Here is a 22,737-nt window from a genome sequence, read left to right as displayed (position 1 = left end):
CCTGATGTAGAGGGTTGTGATCTGTATCAGTGGGGAGAGTAACCACAAATCTGAATCTTTTGAAATATTGAAATCGTTCAATCCACGACTATTTGTTTAGTGCTTACTTACTGTTTGCCAGGCACCAGGCTAAGGAGGCAAAAGGAAACTATGTAATCGTGGGTAAAACAGTAAACCTTGTAACTCACAACATGTTGCCCATATGATGTCATTCCAACTGATGGCTGATTTGCAACTATACTCAGGGAAAGGACAGCAGAAAAGATAATGTGTAACAAAGTCAGGGAAGGAGATGATGTTTGCATTTGTTGAGGCATGCATTTTTCCTTATGCTGAGTTTTAGCTTCAAGGTCAAAAGACGCAATGTCCCTGTAGCTTTAAGGATTTACTCAAGACAGGAGGGCAGCTGACAGGGACAGCCCTCCTGCCTCAGTCCTTTTTTTTTGACTTCTGATGTGTAAAAAGTGCGAGAGACATAATTTCTGGGTGATCATTTTATTAATTATGCCAGCAGATAAATAATAAAAGGGATCAGTGGCGCTCTTAAATGCCAGAGACCCCTCTTAGAAGCCACTCAGTGCTTATATGCCCTGAAAGAGTGGGTGTCCCTCTGTACACAGTGACAGCAACAATGTGTGATGACTGACTTTGTTAGACTTCACTCTTCTGAGCAACGCAATGATCTAAGACAATTCCAAAAGACTCATGATGAATAATGCTATCCACATGCGGAGAAAGAACTGTGGAGTCTCAATGCAGATTAAAGCATACTAATTTCTCTGATGTTTTCTTTCTCATGATTTTTCCTTTTGGTTCTGATTCTTCTTTACAACATGACTGTGTGGAAATATGTTTAATATAATCATATACATATAGCCTATATCAGATTGCATGCCATCTTGGGGAGGGCAGTGTGGAGGGAGGGGGAAAAATTTAGAACTCAAAATCTTATAAATGCAAATGTTGAAAACTAAAAATTAATTAATTAATTAATTTTTAAAAAAGAATGGGTGTTCCTGAGGATGGCAATCAACTCTGATTGATTAACGATTAATAAGAATGAATATTATAAAGAGAGGCAGGCACATTCTAATGAGGAGCTGAGGGACCTGACTTTGATCACTCTTGCTCCCAGAGCACCCCCAGCCTGGGCAACCTCCCACCCAAGCCTGAGTAAAACACAGTGGGCTGCCTCACTTGGGTGGGGTCTGAATCAGACTGAGGAGAAAGTTAATCCAGTCTTATTATCAGTAATGTCCTTCAGATTTTGACTTGACCCAGTAGAGAATGAGGAGATAGGAAAGGAAAAAACCCAGGATCTCCCTATAATTTGTTATTTAGTAATCTCTCACTTCAGTCCCCAAGACAGGATTGACTTAGAAACTGATCTGTGGCAAGAAAATTATTATTAAACCAAAGAAGGCACAGAGCTATGATGGTCATTTCTTCAGAGACCTAGAGCTGGCTGGCATTGGCTCTCTGATTCTCTCCCTGGTCAGGGCCAAGTGTTTTCAACATCCTCCCTGTGATCTTTGGGCATCCTACCTAATCCCCAGAGAAGAGGGAAGGGAGAGAGAAGGCTAGAGCAGTTGGAGGGCATCCCTCCCTCCATCTGCTGCCTCCCCACTTCTCCTTCCTCTGAGTCACACAAATTAGTTAGATTCCCTGGTTCACCATGCATCTGGGCTTTCACTCTCCTCTGGAATTTGTGCTACAGAGGTTTAAATAACATGAGAAACCCTTCTGCCTTGGAGCTCCCATGACACCTTGTCCCAGCTTTTCTTAGGCAGTGGTTACCTCCTACCTGGCATCTTGATCTGTGTCTTCTACTCTCTGTTATGATCTGAGTTCCATGAGGGCAGGAACAAGTCTCTCTTGAGCAGCTGATATAGGACCCTGGGCACACTGGGACCCAAGAATTTTTACTGAACTGAATTGAACTGAACTGAAAGTGATGGGCTGCTGGGGTGCTTGTACTGGGACCCCACTTAACATCTTTCCTTCTCAAATTTAAACTTGCAACCTAACAGGGATGATGCTAAAGGTTATATAGGAAAAAGTAGTGGATTGTGTGCCAAGAATGCTAATTAGGTGATAACATACAACTATGTCATTCACTACTGGAAACTGAGGAAGGAGGAAAGAGAGGGTTCCTGAAGGATACATTTTTGGTCCGTTATGTCTGTAACAAGATCGTTTCAGGAGTTGACGTCTATAGCTTGACCTCCTGGATTGTATACGGTAACTGTGGGCGTCAGTACTTGATAGTTCTGCAGGTACAGGATAGTCCTGTTCATGCAAGGGAAATTCTACAGAGGTCAACTTGTTCTTGTAACAGGGAGAGATAGTTTGCCTCTCCGGGCCCACTCATGAGTCATTGCCAGAGATAGGGTCCTTGGGCTGGAGGAAAACTGTCAGGGATAGTGTTTCTGAGGCCAGGGAGAAATACAGTCTTGGAAGTGGAGTCCAAGTACAAGCACCCTGGCACCCCATCAAAAGTAAGATTTCCAACACAGTTGGCTCCACCTGGACCTACACTGACTATCCCTGAGTACCCATAAGAAAATTCTGACCTGGCCTCTCACTTACTAGCTGTGTGACTGTTAGCAGTCTCTTTACCCCCTTTGGACCCCAGTGTCTTCATTGTTAAATGGGAGATATTATTTTCACTATCTCCCTCTTGGGATCATTGTGGGGGGAATATTCTGTAACCCTTTGAGTGCCATAGAAATGTGAGCTGGTGTTATATTATATCTTGCTTTGCTATGGCCTTTGTTTTGTCTCTGGCCTCAGGGTGAGCTGCCTGGTGACCTTTCCTTGCAGAAGAGGGTTCCCCCGCCAGTCAAGAGAGGGGTGAGAGTGTCCATAAGCTCTGAACTTATTCCTGTTTGCTTCCTCAGGACAAAGTCCAGCTGCTGAGGCTGTGGTACCATGAGAGCTGTCGGGTGTTCAGGGACCGTCTAGTTAGTGATGAGGATCGGAGCTGGTTTGACAAGCTCATGGAAAGCAAGATGGTGCTGTGGGATACCTCCTTCTTCGAGGTCTGCCCCTACCAGCCCATCTTGTATGGAGACTTCATGATGCCAGGGTCCGACACTAGGATTTATGAATTGATCATTGACCATGAGAAGGTAGGTGGATGGCCTAGGAGTGGGTCTCCTGTCAGCCTCCATCCTCTGGAGGCTGTGCTCCCCTCCAGGGCTAGCCTTGAATTCTGGCTGAAGCAAACTGAATTGATTGTGGGAACGACCTGATTTTCCTTCCTAGGGTCTGACCAGTCCTTCCCTCACTCCACCCCCACCAATACCAGACTCCCCACCTGGTCTTGTTCTATTTGTGCTATAGGACCCCAGAGGAAGCCACTCTCCTCTCCCTCCCTCCCACCGCTCAGCCATAGCACCCCTTGTCAGAGATATCATAGAGGAGATCTCTGGTCAGGTATGGATTCAACTAGATGACCTCAGAGACCCCTTCTAGCAATGGATTTTGTGATTTTATAATGCCTGGAGCAGCTTAATGGTGTTATCCCAGTCTTATACAGGGCCAAACAGCATGCTAGAGAGGCAGGGAAGCTCAGAGTCAGTCAGATCGGCTGTGTCTCTCCTTGAAAAGTTTGCCTCTTAGCTTCTACAGTCTCTTGGTCATTCCTAAAAGGGTCCAGAGCAGATATGGGGAGGAGGGTAGTAAAGAGTAGATTTTTGGCCCCTGATTTCATCTTGAGTTCATTCTAAGTCTATTGGTTACTCCAGGGCATGTAAGAAGTGGGAGGGGATTCTGAGCTCCTGTTTCAGTGATGCTCTGGGTGCAGCCCTGCTGAGTCGGAGAGCCCATTTTCTGTGGTTTCTGATGAGCTGGGGATAGGGGCAAGGGGCCTTTTTATCTCTGGCCCCAGATCTTTGGGAACCCAATCTCACTTCATCTCACCTGGACTCCTGCTTCCATTAATCTTGCTACATGGATGGTTAAAAACAAAAATCTCTTTGGAAAGGAGCAGCATCCCACATAAGAAAGTCACATGTGAAGCTAAATGCGGTCAAGCTTACAAAGGCCTAGAGCTGCTTTAGCTGTCTTTGGAGGGCTGGGTCAATTCTTCCGCCTCTACTTACTCTAATTCTAGCCATCTTCCTCTCTTGCTTCTTCTTGCTCCTTCCTCACCACCATGGTGACTGTGGAGCTTAGAGTGCCCGGGTTGTCATATTTCTCGTGCTATAGGACCCCAGGCTCTAGAGCTAGAGGAGACCTGAGAAATGATCTGGCCCAGCTCTCTCATCCCAGAGAAAGGAAAGGACTTACCCAAGGTCATATAAGTAGTAAATGGCAGAATCAGAATTTAAATCAAGGCCAAAGCCAATGCATTTCCTCTCTACACTGTCCTATCTCTAGCCAGAAATGTCTTCTTCTTTACTAGGATGACAGCCACTAAGGGCAGTGCTGGGATTTTTCTGGTTTGCTTGTTTGTTTATTTTTTCATTTTGCATTAAAGCAAATTTAATATTATTCCATAGAACGTCCAAACTACTCCCACTCGTCCTCCCTGGCTCCATGTCTATCTGAACCTCCTGAGTGATGGGCCAGGAAACTTGGCTAGAATTGAGCATTGTGACCCTTGACAAGTCCTCTCTGTTTTTGGCCTCATTCACACACCCTGTAAGACCAGGGAGTTAGTTGTGTTAGTCTGACTGAGTGACTCCCATTCCTTCACTCGGTGTCCCTGCAGGGTAGAGGTTCTGAAAGGCTGATTTGTGATTTCTCTTGCTTATGCCCATTCTGGCCCCAGATGCAGCGTGTGATTGAGGAGTACATGGACGACTATAACCAGATCAACACGGCCAAGATGAAACTGGTGCTCTTCATGGATGCCATGAGCCACATCTGCCGCATCAGCCGCATCCTGCGCCAGTCGCTAGGGAATGCCCTCCTCTTGGGTGTGGGAGGCAGTGGCCGCAACTCCCTCACACGGCTTGCCTCTCACATGTATGAGTGCCCTTGGCCAGAGAGAGGAAGAAAGGGCTACAGGAGCCAGGGGGGTGGAGTGGAGGGTGGGGACCTTGTTCTGCCCTCTCTCAGTGCTGGAGTAGAAAGGGCCCTGGGGTGAGGCTAGTCAGGAGACCTAGGCCTGAGTCTCTGGCTCAGAAAATGGCCCTGCCATTTTCTAGTTGTGTGACCTTGGGCAAATGACTCTTCCTCAATGAGCCTGTTTCCTTATTGGTAAAATGAGGGTAATACTGCTTGTACTATCTTCCAGCTTTGAAACACTGATGTTTTGAGTTGCTATTCTTTATCCTTATTATTACTGTCTTTAGCTCTATGGCTACAGCCTCTACTCCCTTCTTCTGCAGCCCAGGAAAAAAGGAAAAGAAGTTGGATGATCGACTAGTCCATAGGCAGAGCTGGCGGTCCTTATCAGTGCTTGCCCCCAGCAGCCCCACTCTTACCACCACCACCACTACTCAAGGGAAGAGAAGGGTCCTGTTGGCCTTTGGCCCCAGAGGTAGTGGTGGTGGTAGTAGGGTTCTGTTCAGCTATAAAGAAACAAGGCTCTCCCGATTGAGGTCTAGACCACCTTTCTAGCTCAAATTCTATCACTCAAGGTACCGTGGTTCCTTGGCAGGGGTCCAGCAAGGGGAGAACCCCACTAAAAAAAACAGTTATCTGCCTCACACACCACATTCTTTCCAGGGCTGAGTACGAATGCTTCCAGATTGAGTTGTCTAAGAACTATGGGATGTCCGAGTGGCGTGAGGATGTCAAGAAGATCCTGCTGAAGGCTGGGCTGCAAAAGCTTCCTGTCACCTTCCTGTTTTCTGACACACAGGTGCCATAATGAGACAGGGCAGGTTAAGGAATAGACATTAGTGCTCAGGACAGTAGAGAGTGAAACCCAGATGGAATGACCAAAGGCTGAGCCCAGGACTGCATTTTGAGGCACTCCACCCTGTCCCCTTCCCCAGAGGCCAGACCTTCTTCAGTGGCATGTATATTGAAACGAGAATGCCATTTTTCAGAGATGGAAACTGAGGCCTAAAGATGCCAAGTGTTTTATCCACAGTCTCCTGATTAGTTAGTGGCAGAATTAGGACTATAATCCGAGTCTCTTGACTCCCACGCAAGGGATCCTCCCCCATCCTTCTCCTGCCTCGTGGATGAATGAGGTGCCAAACCAAGCTGAATAAAGCTCATCACTCAGAAAGAAGGGTCAAACCTCTGGGCTCAAAAGCTGAAGGTTTGCTTCCTCCAAGGGACCCGTATTCAGGGGAGCTCGCCCTTTTCCTAGATCTTTGTGCCTTCTCCAGAACACACAGACACCCAGAGACCTGAAGCACGGGTCATTTGATCAGTTGCCATCCCCTCCGGTGGGGTGGGCCCAAAGAACTTCTGCTTTTTTTTCTCCCCCCACTTAGATTAAAAACGAGTCGTTCTTGGAGGATATCAACAACGTCCTGAACTCTGGGGACATTCCCAACCTGTACTCCCCTGATGAGCAAGACCAAATCCTCACCAGTATGCGACCTCTTATTCAGGAGCTGGGGCTGCAGCCTACCAAAGCCAATCTGATGGCTGCCTACACAGGCTTTGTGCGGAGCAACATTCACATGGTGCTGTGTATGAGGTAGGGCCCATCCTTCTGCCTCCGCTGCTGTCTCTCAGCTCTCTGTGCTTATGGGGATTGGGGGAGGAGGGACTTCAGGGAGGACGCTAGGAGTCATCGTCATGCCTAGATAATCAGACTTCACTTTTATATCTCTACCTCACCCCCATACCCCATTTAATCTTTCCCCAGAACTTCCAACTTAAGGCCACAGTGACCCCTCATTGTCTCCCCTTTGCCCTGTTTCTGCATCCCTTTGACAGAGTTTCCACACTAGACACATGGGCTCTTAGTTTAAGCACAAAGCCACTTGTCTCTTGCAGTCTCCAATATGTTTGTCGCCTATATGCCTTCACTTCTCACAGAACACATCTACTGAGGTTTACTACATACTGTCAGAGTCTTGTGCTCAGGGTTTGGGGAGATACAGATATCAATAAGTCACAATTCCTACCTTCAAGGAGCTCCCAGTCTTGTATTGAGGGGATCAGACAAGTATACACACAGTTTTAAAAAAAAATCAGGAAGAATGTGATAGCCAGAAGAGTGGTACAAAATCAATATCAGGGTTCAAAGGAGGAAGAAATCTTTTCTGACTGTAGGATCAGGCAAGGCTTTATGAAGGAAATGGAATCTCAGCTGAGTTGTGGGTGGGCTGTGACTTGGTAGAGGTGGTAGCTTCCAGATAGTCAACAGGGTAGAAGTGTGGGGTGTGTTGGAGAACAAGTTATCCACTTTGTCTGGAACAGAGGATATATATACAAAGTAGACTGAAGTGTGAACTTTGATTGGCTGGATAATAGAAGGTTTCAAATGTCAGGCCCAGCAATTTGGATTTAATTTGGTAGGAAACGGCCATTTCAGATTTTTGAGCAGGAATGATGACACATGTATGCTTCAGTATCAGAGCTGTGCTTTAGAAAGGAAAAGAGTGTGTAGGATGGATTCAGTGAAGAAGATTAGGGAACTGGAGTCAAGCAGGCTTCTTAGGAGGCCATGATAGAATTCCAGGTCGGAAGTAGTGAGAGTCTGAACTCTAGAGATGGCTGTAGGGATGGAAAGGAGGGGACGTATCTGAGAAAATGAGAGGTTGTGCAAGTGACAGAGTGTATCATTGGGGGTTGGGAGAGGAAGGAAAGAATCAAAGAGCAAAATTCAGGATAATTTAGACGTTTTGAATCAGAGTGACTGAGAAGATGGTGGTACCATTAACAGAAGTTGGGAAGTCAAGTGGAAGAGCTTGTTATGTGAGAAAGATAATACATTTTGTACATGTTGGACTTCAGAAGCCACCAGGACATCTAGGCAGAGATGGGTTTGGGGGCTGGGAGAGAAGTCAGGGCCAGAGATGCATAGTGGGAAGTCATCTACACAGAGGTGACAGTTGGTCATTTAGAGACCTCAGTAAGATCAGTTTCACTCAGAAGGCAAGGAAGGAGGAGGGTACAGAATCGAGTCCAGGGGTTAATGAGTGAGTAGGTAGTGGTTGCAGTTAAGTGTAAACTGTCATTTTGGGAAATGTGACAAAAGAAAAGAGGAGAAAGAAAGAATAATTGCTTGAGCAATTGGTAGGATGAAGGGAAGGGAATTTGTTATTGGTTTGGTTTGGTTTGGTTTTTTGAAAGGGGCATCAATGATGGAGCACATCCTGAAGGTGTTAGAAAGAACTGAGTCTCCACATTAAAATTTTCTTAATCTCAACTTTATTCCCACATCTCTTTCATCCATTCTCTGGAAGTGAGTCCAGTTTCTCTAATCCCTAGGACTAGAGATGCCAGAAAGAACCTAGTTCCAGTGAAGGACTATCCTCATTCTATCTTACTATGGGCTTCATTTTTGCTTATAGTTTGTTGGGGCTTGAGCATAGGTTGACTCCTCTGGGCTGACTTCTAAGCATTGATCACTTCCCAGCCCTATTGGAGAGGTCTTTCGAGCCCGCCTGAGACAGTTTCCTTCATTGGTCAACTGCTGTACTATTGACTGGTTCAATGAGTGGCCATCTGAAGCCCTGGAGTCTGTGGCTTCCAGATTTCTGAAGGAGATCCCTGAGTTGGACAACATAAATGAGGAAGGCCTGGTAAGTTGCATTTTCGTATCTCTGTCTTGGATTTTCTTCATAGAAGGAGGTGGCTCCTCTCTTCTCTGATGTCTACTCAGAAAAATCCTGTTGCAAGTGTGAGACCTAACCTACATTCAAGCTGTCCTTCTTGCTTTGGGAAAGAGAGACTATAAAGATATGGTAGTGATGGTGTTAAAATTGAGATTTTTTTTTCCTTCCAAGATCAAGCAACTTTCTTCTAAACAGAAAGTAATATAATGTGGGGAATAAGGAGTCCTAGGTTCTAGTTTTGGCCCTATCTGTTATTTGCTATGTGACAGTCTTCCCCCCTCTCCAGTCCTCCTCTGTGAAGCATGGGGTGGGGAGGATTTGGATCAGATTATCTTTAAGGGCACTTCTAGCTCGGATATTCTATGTTTCTATGAACCCTACACCACCCTGTGTAAGAGAACGTAAACTTGACTTTGAGTTCGTAACATCTCTTGATTTGATTAGAAGACTAAAATACAAGAAGGGGTATGACTTGCTCCAATTCACATGTACCTGTACTCAGGGACAGCTCTCACCTTGAAAATAGCCTCTTCCCTTCCAGGAGACGCAATCCCAGCCCAAGGCAGCAGAGAGGGGAAGGGAAGATCTACTCTCTAGGGTGATGCTATGAGCTACTGCATATGTAGGGAACCTTTCTTGGTAAGCCCACCAGCTAGAAAGCGTCAGAGCTGTCCCTGCCAGTTCCCACATCTCCATCACTGTTCTGATTTTGGTGCCATTGTGGGACTGGCAAAGCTGTGTGGGTAATGCTCACCCCTTGCAGTGCCCTCTACCTATAGTAACCTCTTCTTGATCCCCTCATCTCCTAGGGAGGGTTATAAATAGGCTCATGGGCTTCTCTGATCCCTGTAGATCCAGGTGTGTGTTCGGATCCACCAGTCTGTGGCCAAAAAGTGCATTGAATACCTAGCTGAGTTGTCCCGTCACAATTATGTCACTCCCAAGAGCTACCTGGAGCTACTAAACATCTTCTCTTCCCTGACTGGACACAAGAAACATGAACTAAAGACAGCCAAACACCGGATGAAGAGTGGCTTAGATAAGGTAGGTCCTTTAGAGAGGAGATTCAGGTATAGCCCTTTAATAGGTGAACCCTTTTCAGGAGATAGAGGCCTAACTGGAGTCAGCCAATCATCATGCATGCCATTGGCCATCACTTTGGGGGGTATCAGCACTCTGTGGGCAGTTTTCTGAGTAGTGTGTCTAAAATTTTGGTAGATAAAAACTGGTACTTGGGGTTGGGTCAACAGCTTGGCTTCCCATTCTGAAAAAATATATATATATGTATTAAAACCATTGGGAAAACTGGAAAGCAGTCTAGCAAAAGTGAGGTATACACCAGCATCTCATACTGTATACCAAAACAAGCTTCAAATGGGTATATGATTTAAACACAAAAGGGGGACATCATAAACAAATCAGAGGAGCAAGGAAGAAATTATCTGTCAGATTTATGGATAGAGGAAGAGACAGAGAAGTCCACAGCAAGCAAAATGGACAATTTTGATTATATAAAATTTAAAAGTTTGTGCACAAGCAAAGCCAATTCAGCTAAAATTAGAAGAGAAGTAGGAAATTGGCAAAAAATCTTTGAAACAAGTTTCTCTGATAAAGGTCTTATTTCTAAAATATGTGGGAAACTTTTCAAATTTATAAGAATAGTAGCTCTCTCCTAATTGATATATGTAATCAAAGAATATGAATAGATAGTTTTCAGAGGAAGAAATTCAAGCTGTCAACTATATGAAAAAATACTCTAAATCACTAATAATTGGAAAAATGCAAATTCAGACAACTCTGAGGTACCTTATGCCCATCAGATTGGCAAAGCTGACAAAAAAAGGAAAATGACAAATGCTAGAGAAATGTAAATTGGTCCAGCCATTGTAGAAAGAAATTTGGAACTTGCCCCTCAAAACTGTGCGCATCCTTTGACTCAATGATAACAGGCCTATACCACAAAAGGATCAAAAGAAGAGGAAGAAAAGGGAGGGAAAGAGTCAGTAACATTCACTAAGTGCCCAACTGCATGCCAGGCATTGTGCTAAGCAGTGGGGATACCAAAACAGGCAGAGGACAGTCCCTGACCTCAGTGGAGTTCACAACCTACTAGATGTGTAAGAGAAGAGAATGCACATAATTAGAAACTGAGGGGGTGCCCATCAGTTGAGGAATGGCTGAACAAGTTCACCAGTTCTCTCTCTGGAGGTGGGTAGCATTCTTCATCTTAGGTCCTTTGGAATGGTCTTGGATCGTTATTTTCATCATAATAGCTAAGTCTTTCATGGTTGATCATTGTTTAACTTTGTTGTTATTGTACATAGAATTCTCCTAGTTCTGCTCACTTCACTTTGCATCGGGCCATACAGGCAATAAATAGCATATATGACTTAATGAAAAAAGCCCTGAACTTCAAGTCAGGAGACTTCCAATCCATTCATCTCCTTAACTTCTTTCTTGTTTGTTTTTCAGATAGATTTATCAAGTTCTGAGAGGGGAAAGTTGAGGTCCCTCAGCAGCATAGTTTCACTCTGTCTTTCCTCCTGTAATTCATTTAACTTTTCCTTTAAGAATTTGGATGCTATACCTTTTGATGCATGTATGTTTAGCACTGATACTACTTTATTGTCTATAGTACCTTTTAGCAAGATGTAGCAAGATGTTTCCTTCCTCATCTCTTTTAATTAGATCTGTTTTTGCTTTTGCTTTATCTAAGATCAGGATTGCTACCCCTGCCCTTTTAACTTCTACTTATTGATTCTGCTCCAGCCATTTACCTTTATTCTGTCTGTTTCTGTTTCAGATGTGTTCTTGTAAACAACATATTGTTGGATTCTGGTTTCTAATCCATTCTATCTACTTCTGTTTTATGGGAAAATTCATTCCATTCATATTCAGTTGTTATTATTAACTGTGTATTTCTCTCCATCCTATTTTTCCTATTTATGCTTCTCTCTTTCTTGTTTTTCACCCTGCCCCTCCTCAAAAGCCTGTTTTGCTTCTGACTACTGCCTCCCTTAATCGACCCTCCCTTCTATCAGCCCCATCTCCTTCCCTTGTCCCCTTTCCCTCCTTCCCTGTAGGGTAAGATAGATTTCTATACCCAGTTGAGTATATGTGTTAATCCCTCTTTGAGCCGATTCTGATAAAAGTAAGGTTCAAACATTGCCTGTCATCCCCCACACACACACACACCAATTTCCTCCTCCACTGTAACAGCTTTTCCTTTCACGTCTCTTTTATGTGAAATAATTTTCTCCATTCTTCATCTCCCTTCCCCCTTCTCCCAGTACATCCCTTCTCACTATTTAATTTTATATTTTTTGAAACATCCCATCATAATCAACTGACATCCATGCCTTCTGTCTATGTATACTTCTTCTAACTGCCCTAATAATGATAAAGTTCTTAGGAGTTATAAATATCCTCTTCCCATATAAGAATGTAAACAGTTTCACCTTATTCAATCCCTTATCATTTCTCTTTCATGTTTACTTTTTTGTGCTTCCCTTGAGTTTTGAATTTAAAAGTCAGATTTTCCATTCAGCTCTGATCTTTTCATTATGAATGCTGGAAAGTTCTTTGTTTCATTAAATAATCATGTTTTTCCCCGTGATGGAAAATATACTTAATTTTTCTGGTTAGGTTATTCTATTCCTAGTTCCTTTGCCTTCCAGAATATCATTCTAAGACCTCCACTACTTTAACATGGAAGCTGCTACATCTTGTGTGATCCTGACTGTGGCTCCATGATATTTGAATTGTTTCTTTCTAGCTGCTTGCAATATTTTCTCCTTAACCTAGGAGCTCTGGAATTTGGCTATAATATTCCTGGGAATTTTCATTTTGGGATCTCTTTCAGGAGGTAACCAGTGGATTCTTCAATTTCTGTGTTACCTTCTGATTCTAGGGTATCAGGAGAGTTTTCCTTGATAATTTCTTGAAATATGATGTCTAGGCTCTTTTTTGATCATGGCTCAAGTAGTTCAATAATTCTTAAATTATCTCTCCTGGATGTATTTCTTGTTCAGTTGTTTTCCCAATGTGATATTTCACATTTTCTTCAGTTTTTTAATTCTTTTGACTTTGTTTTATTGTTTCTTAGTGTCTCATGGAGTTGTTAGCTTCCACCTGCCCAATTCTAATTTGTAAGGAATTATTTTCTTCAGTGAAATTTTTTTTTACCTTCTTTTCTATCTGGCCTCTTCTGCTTTTTAAAAATTCTTCAGTGGATTTTTGTGCTTCTTTTACCATTTGGCCAATTCTGTTTTTTAAGATGTTATTTTCTTTGCATCACTCTCATTATCATATCCCATTTTTTCCTCTACCTTTCTTATTTGATTTTTTTAAATCCTTTTTGAGCTTTTCTAGGAATTTTGTTGAGCTTGTGTCAAATTCACATTTTTCTCCCTTCGAGGCTTTGCTTGTGGCTGTTTTGACACTGTGGTCTTCTGAGTTTGTGTCTTAGTCTTCCTGTTACCATAGTAGGTTCTTTTTGTTGTTGCTGTTTGCTCATTTTCCAGCCTATTTCCTGACTTTTAACTTTATGTTTAAAGTAGTCTCTGCTCCCAGTGTGGAGGTAGAACTGTTGCAAGGGTCAGGCTTTTCTTGTGGCTGTTTTCAGAGCTAGTTCTGGGGGTCCATAATTTTTCAGTGCTTCCAAGGTGGTGTGATCTAAGGATGGGTATGGTCACTGCTCTTCTGGCCTGTGCTGCGGTCTTCACCCTGGAAGGGCCCCCACTGCCTTGTAAGTGACCACAAGCACTCTTCTCCACCTTGTAACTGTCACCAGGGATCCTGTTCACCTGTGGTCATAAGTGCTAGTGTTCCTTTTCAGTCTGGAGCTGTGACCCAGAACTGCATATGGGCCGTACAACAGAGTCCTGAGCCTGGTGTCAGCAATCTCTTTTCTGACCAGTTGTCTGACCCCTTTGCCATCTGAGGGCTGAAAGCTTCCAAAGCTGCTGCTGCTGCTGCTGCTGTTGCAGTTGCCCCCAAGGCCTGCTACTGGTGTTGCCATGGCACAGCCTGTTCTGTGCGCTGGGCCTACTACCACCCTGGGGTCACAGATCTCTCCTACCGACCTCCTACGTTGTCTTGGGCTGGAAAACCATCCCACCTCAGCCTTTTGTTGGCTCTGCTGCTCCAGAATTGGATTTGAAGCATTTTTTTTAAAGTTGTTTGGAGGGGAATATTGGGAGAATCCAGACGAGTTCCTGCCTCTACTCTACCATCCTGGCTCCACCTCCCTTCTGTTTTCCATCCCTACGCTTTTTGAAGAAAGAATTTCATAAACCTTAAAGCAATCTATATTTGTGAGCTCTTTTCTCTGAATAGAGTTAGTAATTGTAGCCATGGGAATGAATGAGATTGCAACGGAGAGAGTGTGGAAAGAAAAGAGAAGAGATACAGGGACAGATCTTTGGAAATCACTTGCAAGTACCTTCCTTGGAGCCAGAAAGACATGGCTGTGTGATGTTGGTCAAGTTGCTTAAGCTCTCAGGGCTCTAAGCAAATTGCTAAGAATGGAAGTTGCAGAGAAAGGGTTAACTTGCATTGGTAGAAGGAGTTTCTCCAACTGGAGGTCCCTTTGTGCACCAAGGCAGATCAATAAGTCTTCTGCAACTTAGCTTCAAACAGTTGCCTGTGACACTTCCAGATTAAGGAACTGGCCAAGAGTTATGAAGCCAGGAGGTCAGAAGTAGGACTTGAACCCAGGCCTGACTCTGTGGCCAGCTTGCTTCACTCTGTACCACACTCTCTACCCTAAGTCATGCAGTCTAAATTCTGAATTTATATTGGATTTCCATTAAAATGCAAATTCCTTGAGAGCTGAGACTGTTGTTCCTTTTGTCAATTGGTATGTGTTATATCCCCCAGTAGAATATAACATCCTCACACATAGCAACTGTTGTGTCCTTGAAGCCTCAGCCTTGAATATAGTTGAACTTTAATAAATCTTTGTTGGAAGCCTATTCATAAAAGTGTAACAAAAAATAAATTAAATTTTAAAAAAAGGAAGCCTATTCAATTACAGGATTTTTTTCTCCCATAAAAACAGAACAGTTTCCTAAAGCAGCTAAGGATAGTATTTATTAATTCTAATTGCCATTAATTTAAAAAAAATTTATTTATTTTTAACATTTAAAAAAAATTGAGTTCCAAATCCTCTCTCCCTCTAGACTGTCCCCTACCCATTGAGAGATAAGCAATATTTCAATTATACATATGAAATCACGCAAAACATACTTCCATATTAGCCATGTTGCCATAAAAAATAGGCAAGAAAAAGAAATGAAGTTTGAGAAATTCTGCTTTGATTTACACTCGGTGTTCTTCGGTTCTCACCCTGGAGAGAGATAGCATTTTTCATCATGAGTCTTTTGGAATTGTCTTGCATTGTTATATTGATCAGAGCAGTTATATCTTTCACAGTTGATCATTGTTACAGTTTTGCTATTAATTGTACAATGTTCTCCTGGTTCTGTTCACTTCACTTTGCATCAGTTCATACAAGTCTCTCAGGTTTTCTGAAACCATACCCCTCATCATTTCTTTTGATTGCTAATACTTTCTAATTACTCTTCTTTATAAAGTGAATGTCATAAAATTTAGATCAAGATTATGAAAAAAATTTAGATCAAGATTATTATCTGTTTATATACAATTAAGCCCCTTTCCTCAGAATCTTTACCTAATCTTAAGAACCCAGACCTTCCTACCAAGGATAAAATCCATGCCCAAAGACTACCAGGAAGCCTCATAGACATGAGGAGCAATTGTAAGGTCATTTAATCACCTTCTTCTCCACTTGTATCCCTACCTTCCTGGGCCCTGACTCAGCCCAGGCTAGGGGAGATCTGACCTACCTGTATATTTTAGTTTGGTTGGGATGACCTTTAAGGTTCTTCTCAGTTCTGAAGTTATCTTTCTATTTGTTTCCCTATTTCTCAGAGACCTCCAAGGAAGAAGGGGATCATACCCTTCTGCTATGGCCCTGACATTATAGCCGAGAGTACCACTCCCCAGTGTACCAGCAGTTCAATATTGGTTTCACCATGTGCATCCTTGGTATAAACCGCTAAGAACTGAGGCAGTGAGGCGAGGAGAAGCAATTTTCCAGTAGAAAGCGTGTTCATCACGAAGGCTTCACATAGCACCCCAACCCTCAAGCTGCCCCTGGGGAGGATTTCAGTGGCCAGGGCTTCTCTCCCACAGAGGAGCTGAGTGCTTGCTAAGCTAAGGCCAAGCCCTGAGGGTTTCTCCCTTTCTTTATCCCAATATCTATTCCCAGATAGCACTGGGCCCCAAGCCCTGTCCCATTTCTCTATCTCTATCTGAACCCACAGCTTCCTTGGTTCTTAATTCAGATTTCCTTTCTTGGGCAGCTGCTTCGAACTTCAGAGGATGTGGCCAAGATGCAAGAAGAGCTGGAAATAATGCGCCCATTGCTGGAAGAAGCTGCCAAAGACACCGTGGCCACCATGGAGCAGATAAAGGTAGGGAGAGGAGATGGAAGGGCCTCCCTGCCCTGGGTCCCCTTCTCATCCAGATTCCCCTGCCGGAGCCTCGTGCCAGCTGTACCTTCCTGGCCCTGCCGCAGTGCTTGAGGGTCTGTATTTGCTCCGCAGGCTGACACAGCTGTAGCAGAGGACACACGGAATGCTGTGCAGGCAGAGGAGATAAAAGCCAATGAGAAGGCCAAGAAAGCGCAGGCCATTGCCGATGATGCCCAGAAGGACCTGGATGAGGCTCTCCCAGCCCTAGATGCTGCCCTGGCTAGCCTGAGGAACCTTAACAAGAACGACGTGACTGAGGTGAGGAGAGGCACCACCTGAGGGTGGGCTTCTCCCTTCTGCCCTGGATCTATCAGCTGGGGGCCTCTGGCCCAAGGACAAATGGCAGAGAGGAGAGGTTGGCTCTTTCTCCTCCTCGCAGGGTAGGAATTCTTGGGGAGTGAGGCAGGAGGAAGCCCATACTCCTGGGCCCAGGGAGAAGAGGGCTCTTCCTTCCCTTGACCTGCACCATATCCATTCCTCAGCATCGCTTCAGAAGAACCTGGTCCTGCTGCCTCTTGGGCCTGGCTTCTTCTCTTGGGGAAATCGGGCTGCCTTGCCTTCCCTGAAACCCCAGGCCCCCAAGGGGTGGGGGAGCTCCAAGCCAGAACCTCAGACATTTTGCTGCAAGGTGCCCCAGTATTTATTAAATGGTGGGCTCCTAACTGCTTCATTAAGTTGTAGGTAAAGCAGGCTAAGAAACATAACCCTGGCCTAGGGACCAGTAGAAAAGGACATTGGCACAAGGTCCAAAGTGAAGCTGGCCTCAGGTTAGCTACAATAGGTCCCCCTGTGGTCTTGGAGACTTCTGGTCCAGACCTGGACCCCAGGACAAAGCAGGCTGAGGCCAAGGTGAGTTTGCTCTCTGGAGAAAGCTTGTCAAAGATACCTCTCTGAAGGAGGCCTTTGACTCCTATAAGAGCCCTGGGGGTGTGATGGAGCTCCACTTTGAGAGTCTGCCCCTCTCACCTTCTCCATGCCAAGAAAAACCTTGGCCAAGTCAAGAAGGCAACTGATTCTTTATCATTTCCCACTGATTCAGTGAAGCTCTCATGCCCACTCATCTGACCAATTTACTGCAGATGTTGTAGGCAGGGCAAAGGGCTAGGAGAGGCTTGCAGGGAATCTCTTGGAGACCACAGCTGGCCTTTTGGTCTAATCTAGGAAAGAGTAAGAGGGGCTTGCAGGGACCTCTTGGAGACCACAGCTGGCCTTTTGGTCTAATCTAGGAAAGAGCTAGGAGTGGCTTGCAGACACCTCTTGGAGACCATAGCTGGCCTTTTGGTCTAATCTAGGAAAGAGTAAGAGGGGCTTGCAGGGACCTCTTAGAGACCACAGCTTGCCTTTTGGTCTAATCTAAGAAAGGGCTAAGAGGGGCTTACAGGGACCTTTTAGAGACCACAGCTGGCATTTTAGTCTAACCTAAGAAAGTGTTTCTGATGATAAGAACTGGAGGGAACCCTGGAGGTCATCTTATTCAATCCCTTCATATTCCCATAGAAGAAGCCCAGAAAAGAGAGCCCATAGTAAGTCACTTGCAGAAATGAGACAGGTCTTCTCATTCCCAGGACAGAGCTGTTCCTCTAGGCTTCAGGGGGACACATTTGTGGATAGATCCCCCTTCAGAGGTGGGTCACCTGTGGGGAGGACCAGGCCTGGAAGGTATCTCTGGCTCAGGCACAGCCCACTCATACCATGCCTGGGAAAATAGCGCAGTGCCCAGGAGGTCAAGGAAAAGCCATAGCTGTGAGGTAGCTGCTCCTTCTTCCTCCCTACACCCACTCTGTGAGGCAGCTGTTCTTCTCTCTCCCCCTTAAATTCAGTTCAGTTTATCTCATGAACTTGTTCTGTGTGTAGGGCTGGGCACAATACTGCTGAGAAGAAGCAAGGTAGGTACTCTTTGTCCTATAATGGGGATAAGACCACTACCTAATAAACTAGATAGAATATAATGAGTACAATATGAATTCAATGGAATATTGTAGTTCTGTAAGACCTGACAAAAGGGAGGGTTTCAGAGAAAGCTGAGAAGACTTGTCTGAACTGAGAAAGAGTGAAGTGAGCAGAACCAGGAGAACAATCTCTATAATATCAAAAATATTATAAAGAAAAATAACTATGAAAGATTTGAGTACACTGATCAATTAAATTACCAACCATGATTCCACAGGACTCATGAGGAAATAATGGTACTCATCTACTGACAGAGGAGTGATACAGATATAGATGCAGAATGAGATAAATTTTGGACAAGGCCAATGTGGGAATTTGTTTTGTTCAAATATGCATATTTGTTACAAGGGTTTGGGTTTTATTTTATTTTTTAATTTTTAAAATCTTTTAAGTGGATGGGGGAGGGGGAGAGAAAATAAATGCTTGTTAACTGAAAAAATATAATAAAATTTAAAAGAATCTAAAAATTACATGAAAAAATACAAAGTGATACCTTATCTTCACATGCTTTCTTTCTTGTCTACCTCCACTTCCCCTCCCACCCCAGGTTCGTGCAATGCAGCGACCACCACCAGGAGTAAAATTGGTCGTAGAAGCTGTCTGCATCATGAAGGGGATTAAGCCCAAAAAGGTGCCCGGGGAAAAGCCAGGCTCAAAGGTGGATGACTACTGGGAGCCCGGCAAGGGGCTGCTCCAGGACCCGGGCAAGTTCCTTGAGAGCCTCTTCAAGTTTGACAAGGTGAGCCAGTCAGATTCTCAGCTGACAGTCTATACTATTCTACAGTAGTGAAGATCTAGAAATGGGCAGGGTGGGCATGGGGAAGGTGTAGTGAGTGTCAATGCAGCCATACTGGGGCTTCAGGGAGAGGGGTGGAGAAAGAAAGGTCAGATCTCTGATCCCAGGGAGGTACTGCTGAGTGGCCACCTACTTCCCCTGGCTCCAGGAGGCAAGACTTAGAACGGGCCCGAAATAAAATGAGTAGAGAAACACTTCTTATCAGGCCAACTGTGTCTTTCACTACGTCCTCATTTCTTGATCTTTGTATCTCTCTCTCACTTTTTTGTTGTCTCTCTGTTTCTATCTCTCTTTTTGACTCTTTCCCCTTTCTTTTTCTACAGATTATTTAATAGATGCTTAAATGCTTGTTGAACTGAATTTTGGGTCTTTGATCCTGGGGAATTTAGATGAACCTCTGCTCGGGGTCTTTAGAGTTGTGGCTGGTCATTGTGTTAATGTTATTAACTTTTCCAAAGTTCATTATTTGTCCAATATTGCTGTTATTGTATATATTGTCCTTCTAGTTAGGTTTACTTCATTTTATATCAGCTTATACAAGTCTTCCCAAGTTTTTTTTACACCATTGCCTTCATCTCTAACAGCGCAATAGTATTCCGTCACGTTCATGTACCATAATTGGTTTAGCCATTCCCCAGTTGATGGGCACAAAGAGGAGCCACATAAGATAGCATTGCATGGGGGCAGCTAGATGGCGCAGTAGATAGAGCACTGGCCTTGGATTCAGGAAGACCTGAGTTCAAATCTGGCCTCAGATATTTGATACTTAGTAGCTGTGTGACCCTGGGCAAGTCACTTCACCCCATTGCCTCACCAAAAAAAAATTCAAAAAAAAAAAAGATAGCATTGAAGAAGCAGATAACTGCTGTATTGTGAAGGGGTTTGTAATTTATCTTCATGTCAATAGAGAGCCGTTAGCAGTTTTTGAATAAAGCCAGATCTGTATTCTAGGACTGTCCATTTGGCAGCTGTGTAGAGGTTTGATGGAAGTGGGCTGAGACTGGAGTCTGGGGAGACCAATCAGGAGTCATGATTGCCCAGGTGACAGTGACAGAGCTCTGAACAAAGGCAGAGGCTGAGTGAGTGGAGACAGAGGGAGAGACAGAGATATTGTGGATCAACAAAGGATCAACAAGACTTAGCCCCTGAGGGGTTCTGGATGCTGAGAGAGAAGAAGTTAAGGCTGACTCTGAGTGGCAAATCTGGGTGACTGGAGGCATAATAGTCTTCTCAACAGAAGCAGAGGAGTTTGGGAAAGAGGGAAAAAATAGGAGTCCTCTTTTGGATCTGAGTTTGAGATGCTTATGGAACATAGAAGTAGTGACTCATATACCAAGCAGTTGGTAATATAGGACTAGAATTCAGGAGGGAATTGGGGCTGGATATATAAATTTGGGAGATAGCTGCAGAGAGATTATTGAACCTTCATAGGGAAGGTATAGTTGTGGCAAGCAAAAGATGAAATGACTGAGAAAAACAAAGGTTCAGTCTTCCAACCATATCAGTTTATTAAGTAATACATGCCAAATGCCTAACAAAGTGGGACCAGGCCCCTTCATCAGCTTAGGGTTGGACCCTGAATACAAGGAGAGACAGACTTTTGTACATTAAAAACAATCAAAGAAGGCCAGTTGATTAAAGGAACATTAGGAAATCTTATTTCTAATTGGATGAAAGATGAGGGATTTTCTAAGTTGGAAGGGGGAGAGCAAACAGTTTCAATTCCCTGAATTCAGAAAAAGAGTTGTCCCACTCACACCATGTGTCTTTTATCAAAGTAATGTGGAAACGATAACTGATTGATCAGTATGGAGCCAGTTTTCAGATAAGCTTTATAGGTTGCTTGACATGTACTTCTTACCTCAATCTTTGGATCTCAGCAGGTTTCTGGTCAGCATAACTTAGATCTTTGGTTAAAGGTCTCAAAGCAGCAAGGAGAGGTGGTCCAGCTTTCAGTCATGCAGGATTAGGTTCAAACAATGCAATAAGGTTTTCTCCCAATTCTCACAATTGTATAAAGTTTTCTTACAAGATAGAATTTGGACTAGACCCATAACTGAATAGAAACTAAGCTAGCTGTGGAATTGAGTCACAAGTTGGAATCACTGTAGTTCATTCAGTTCCTACAATTAAGCACTTGCTTTCCTAATCCCCTCTATTCCCTCATAGAGAAGGAAGAGAAGAGTGCCCAAGACAGAACCTTGGGGGATATTGACACAGTGGATAGTGTGGGGTCCAGAATTGTCCAACCTACAATAAAAGAAACTGAGGCAGAGCTCTGAGCCAATGGCATTTTATTAAATGGTCCATGGTCCCCCTCTAATGAAGTAGACCTCAGATCTTCCTCCTGATCTGAGATGCCCTCTTCTTCCAGGGTCTTAGTTTTATAATGCTTGATACCCTGACAATACAGATAAAATATAGAATTTTATTGGTTGATAGACCTTGCCCTTGACTCTCTAGGAGTGTCTACACAAAATATGGAATCCCATTGGTTGACAAATGTGCTAATAAACAGACCTTGACAGACCTATCTTGACCTTTCAGGAGGTTATAGCAAGCCAATAAGCAAACTGATGAGCTGGGCTAATAAACAGATGTCAAAACATTTACATGGGCAAATGGGCCAGTAGAAAGGCAGGCTGTGGGCTGGCAGCCAGGGTCACTCATTGGCCAAATGCTCATAGCCATCTCCCTATGTTGGGCAATAGAGGGATAACAAGGGATAGAGGGGCAACAGAAATAGCTGAGGGACTTTCCATGGAATTGAGTCACTCTGCTGTGCTGGGTTTAGTCACCATAACAAGGGAAAACAAGGATGGAGGTCCTCTAGTTAGCATCCTATGATTAAGCAAGTGAACTTAGAGTTTGCAGTTCACAGCTCTGGGGCCTGATATACAGAACTCATCTACCCCTATAGAATCATATCAAACTGATTAATATTGATTTGAATGAATAGGTGTCTAATTAATTATCTATCACAATAGGAGGAGATTGATGATCTAGTGAATAAGCCTGAGAACAGTGGCCAGGCAAATAGAAGTACCAAGACTGAATAGTGCCTTGTGAGTTAAGGGAGAAGAAAGTGTGTTGAAAAAGGTATTGGTTAATAATAGCTAAAAGACAAAAACTCCTGCCCTCCAGGGGTTTACATTCTATTGGAGCATATAACATATGAACAGATAAAGCAGAGGCCTATTCCCAAGCATGCTCCTGAGAAATCTCTGTGACATTGGGCATTGCAGGCATGTAGAACAAACAACTTCTACATTAATGTGGAGATGAGAGGTGGAATGCTAAGTCTGGGGAACAATCCATGGGCCAGTTTGCTCAGAATGTAGACCCAGTGAGGGGAGTGCTGTGAAATAAGTCTGGAATAGTGGGTTTTTCTAGTCTCTGCTTAAACCACCTTAGGAGGGAGCTCATCTCATGGTTGAAAAGCTTTGATGGGGAGCCAAGATGATGGAGGAAAGGCAGGGACTCACCTGAGTGCTCCCCAAAACCCCTCCTGACAACTTTAGATAATGTTCCAAAACAAATTCTGGAGCAGCAGAACTCACAAAAGAACAGGGTAAAACAATTTTCCAACCCAAGATAACTTAGAAGGTTGTCAGGAAAGGTCTGTTGCACCACAGTGAGAATGGAGCTCAATCTAGTACAGACTGGGCCCCAGCAAATCAGCAGTAGGCCTTGGGGGTGACCGAATCATTGGTGGCAGTGGTGGTTTCCAGAC

The 22,737-nt window shown here is 44.0% G+C and overlaps 1 protein-coding gene across 1 annotated transcript in view; it reads left to right on the top strand.

Moving 5' to 3' along the window:
• DNAH1 (dynein axonemal heavy chain 1) overlaps positions 1-22,737 on the top strand; it is a 160,759-nt gene that overhangs the window by 112,142 nt on the left and 25,880 nt on the right. The window contains 9 exon segments of the mRNA XM_020971578.2: positions 2,901-3,131; positions 4,778-4,974; positions 5,680-5,815; positions 6,402-6,610; positions 8,501-8,666; positions 9,552-9,743; positions 16,088-16,198; positions 16,331-16,516; positions 18,756-18,947. Coding sequence (XP_020827237.1) covers positions 2,901-3,131; positions 4,778-4,974; positions 5,680-5,815; positions 6,402-6,610; positions 8,501-8,666; positions 9,552-9,743; positions 16,088-16,198; positions 16,331-16,516; positions 18,756-18,947 — 1,620 coding nt within the window.

This window comes from Phascolarctos cinereus, unplaced genomic scaffold (genome assembly GCF_003287225.1).
Source record: "Phascolarctos cinereus isolate Bilbo 61053 unplaced genomic scaffold, phaCin_HiC Scaffold_4;HRSCAF=312, whole genome shotgun sequence".
NCBI classification, from domain to species: domain Eukaryota; kingdom Metazoa; phylum Chordata; class Mammalia; order Diprotodontia; family Phascolarctidae; genus Phascolarctos; species Phascolarctos cinereus.
This window is presented reverse-complemented; position numbering and strand designations above follow the sequence as displayed.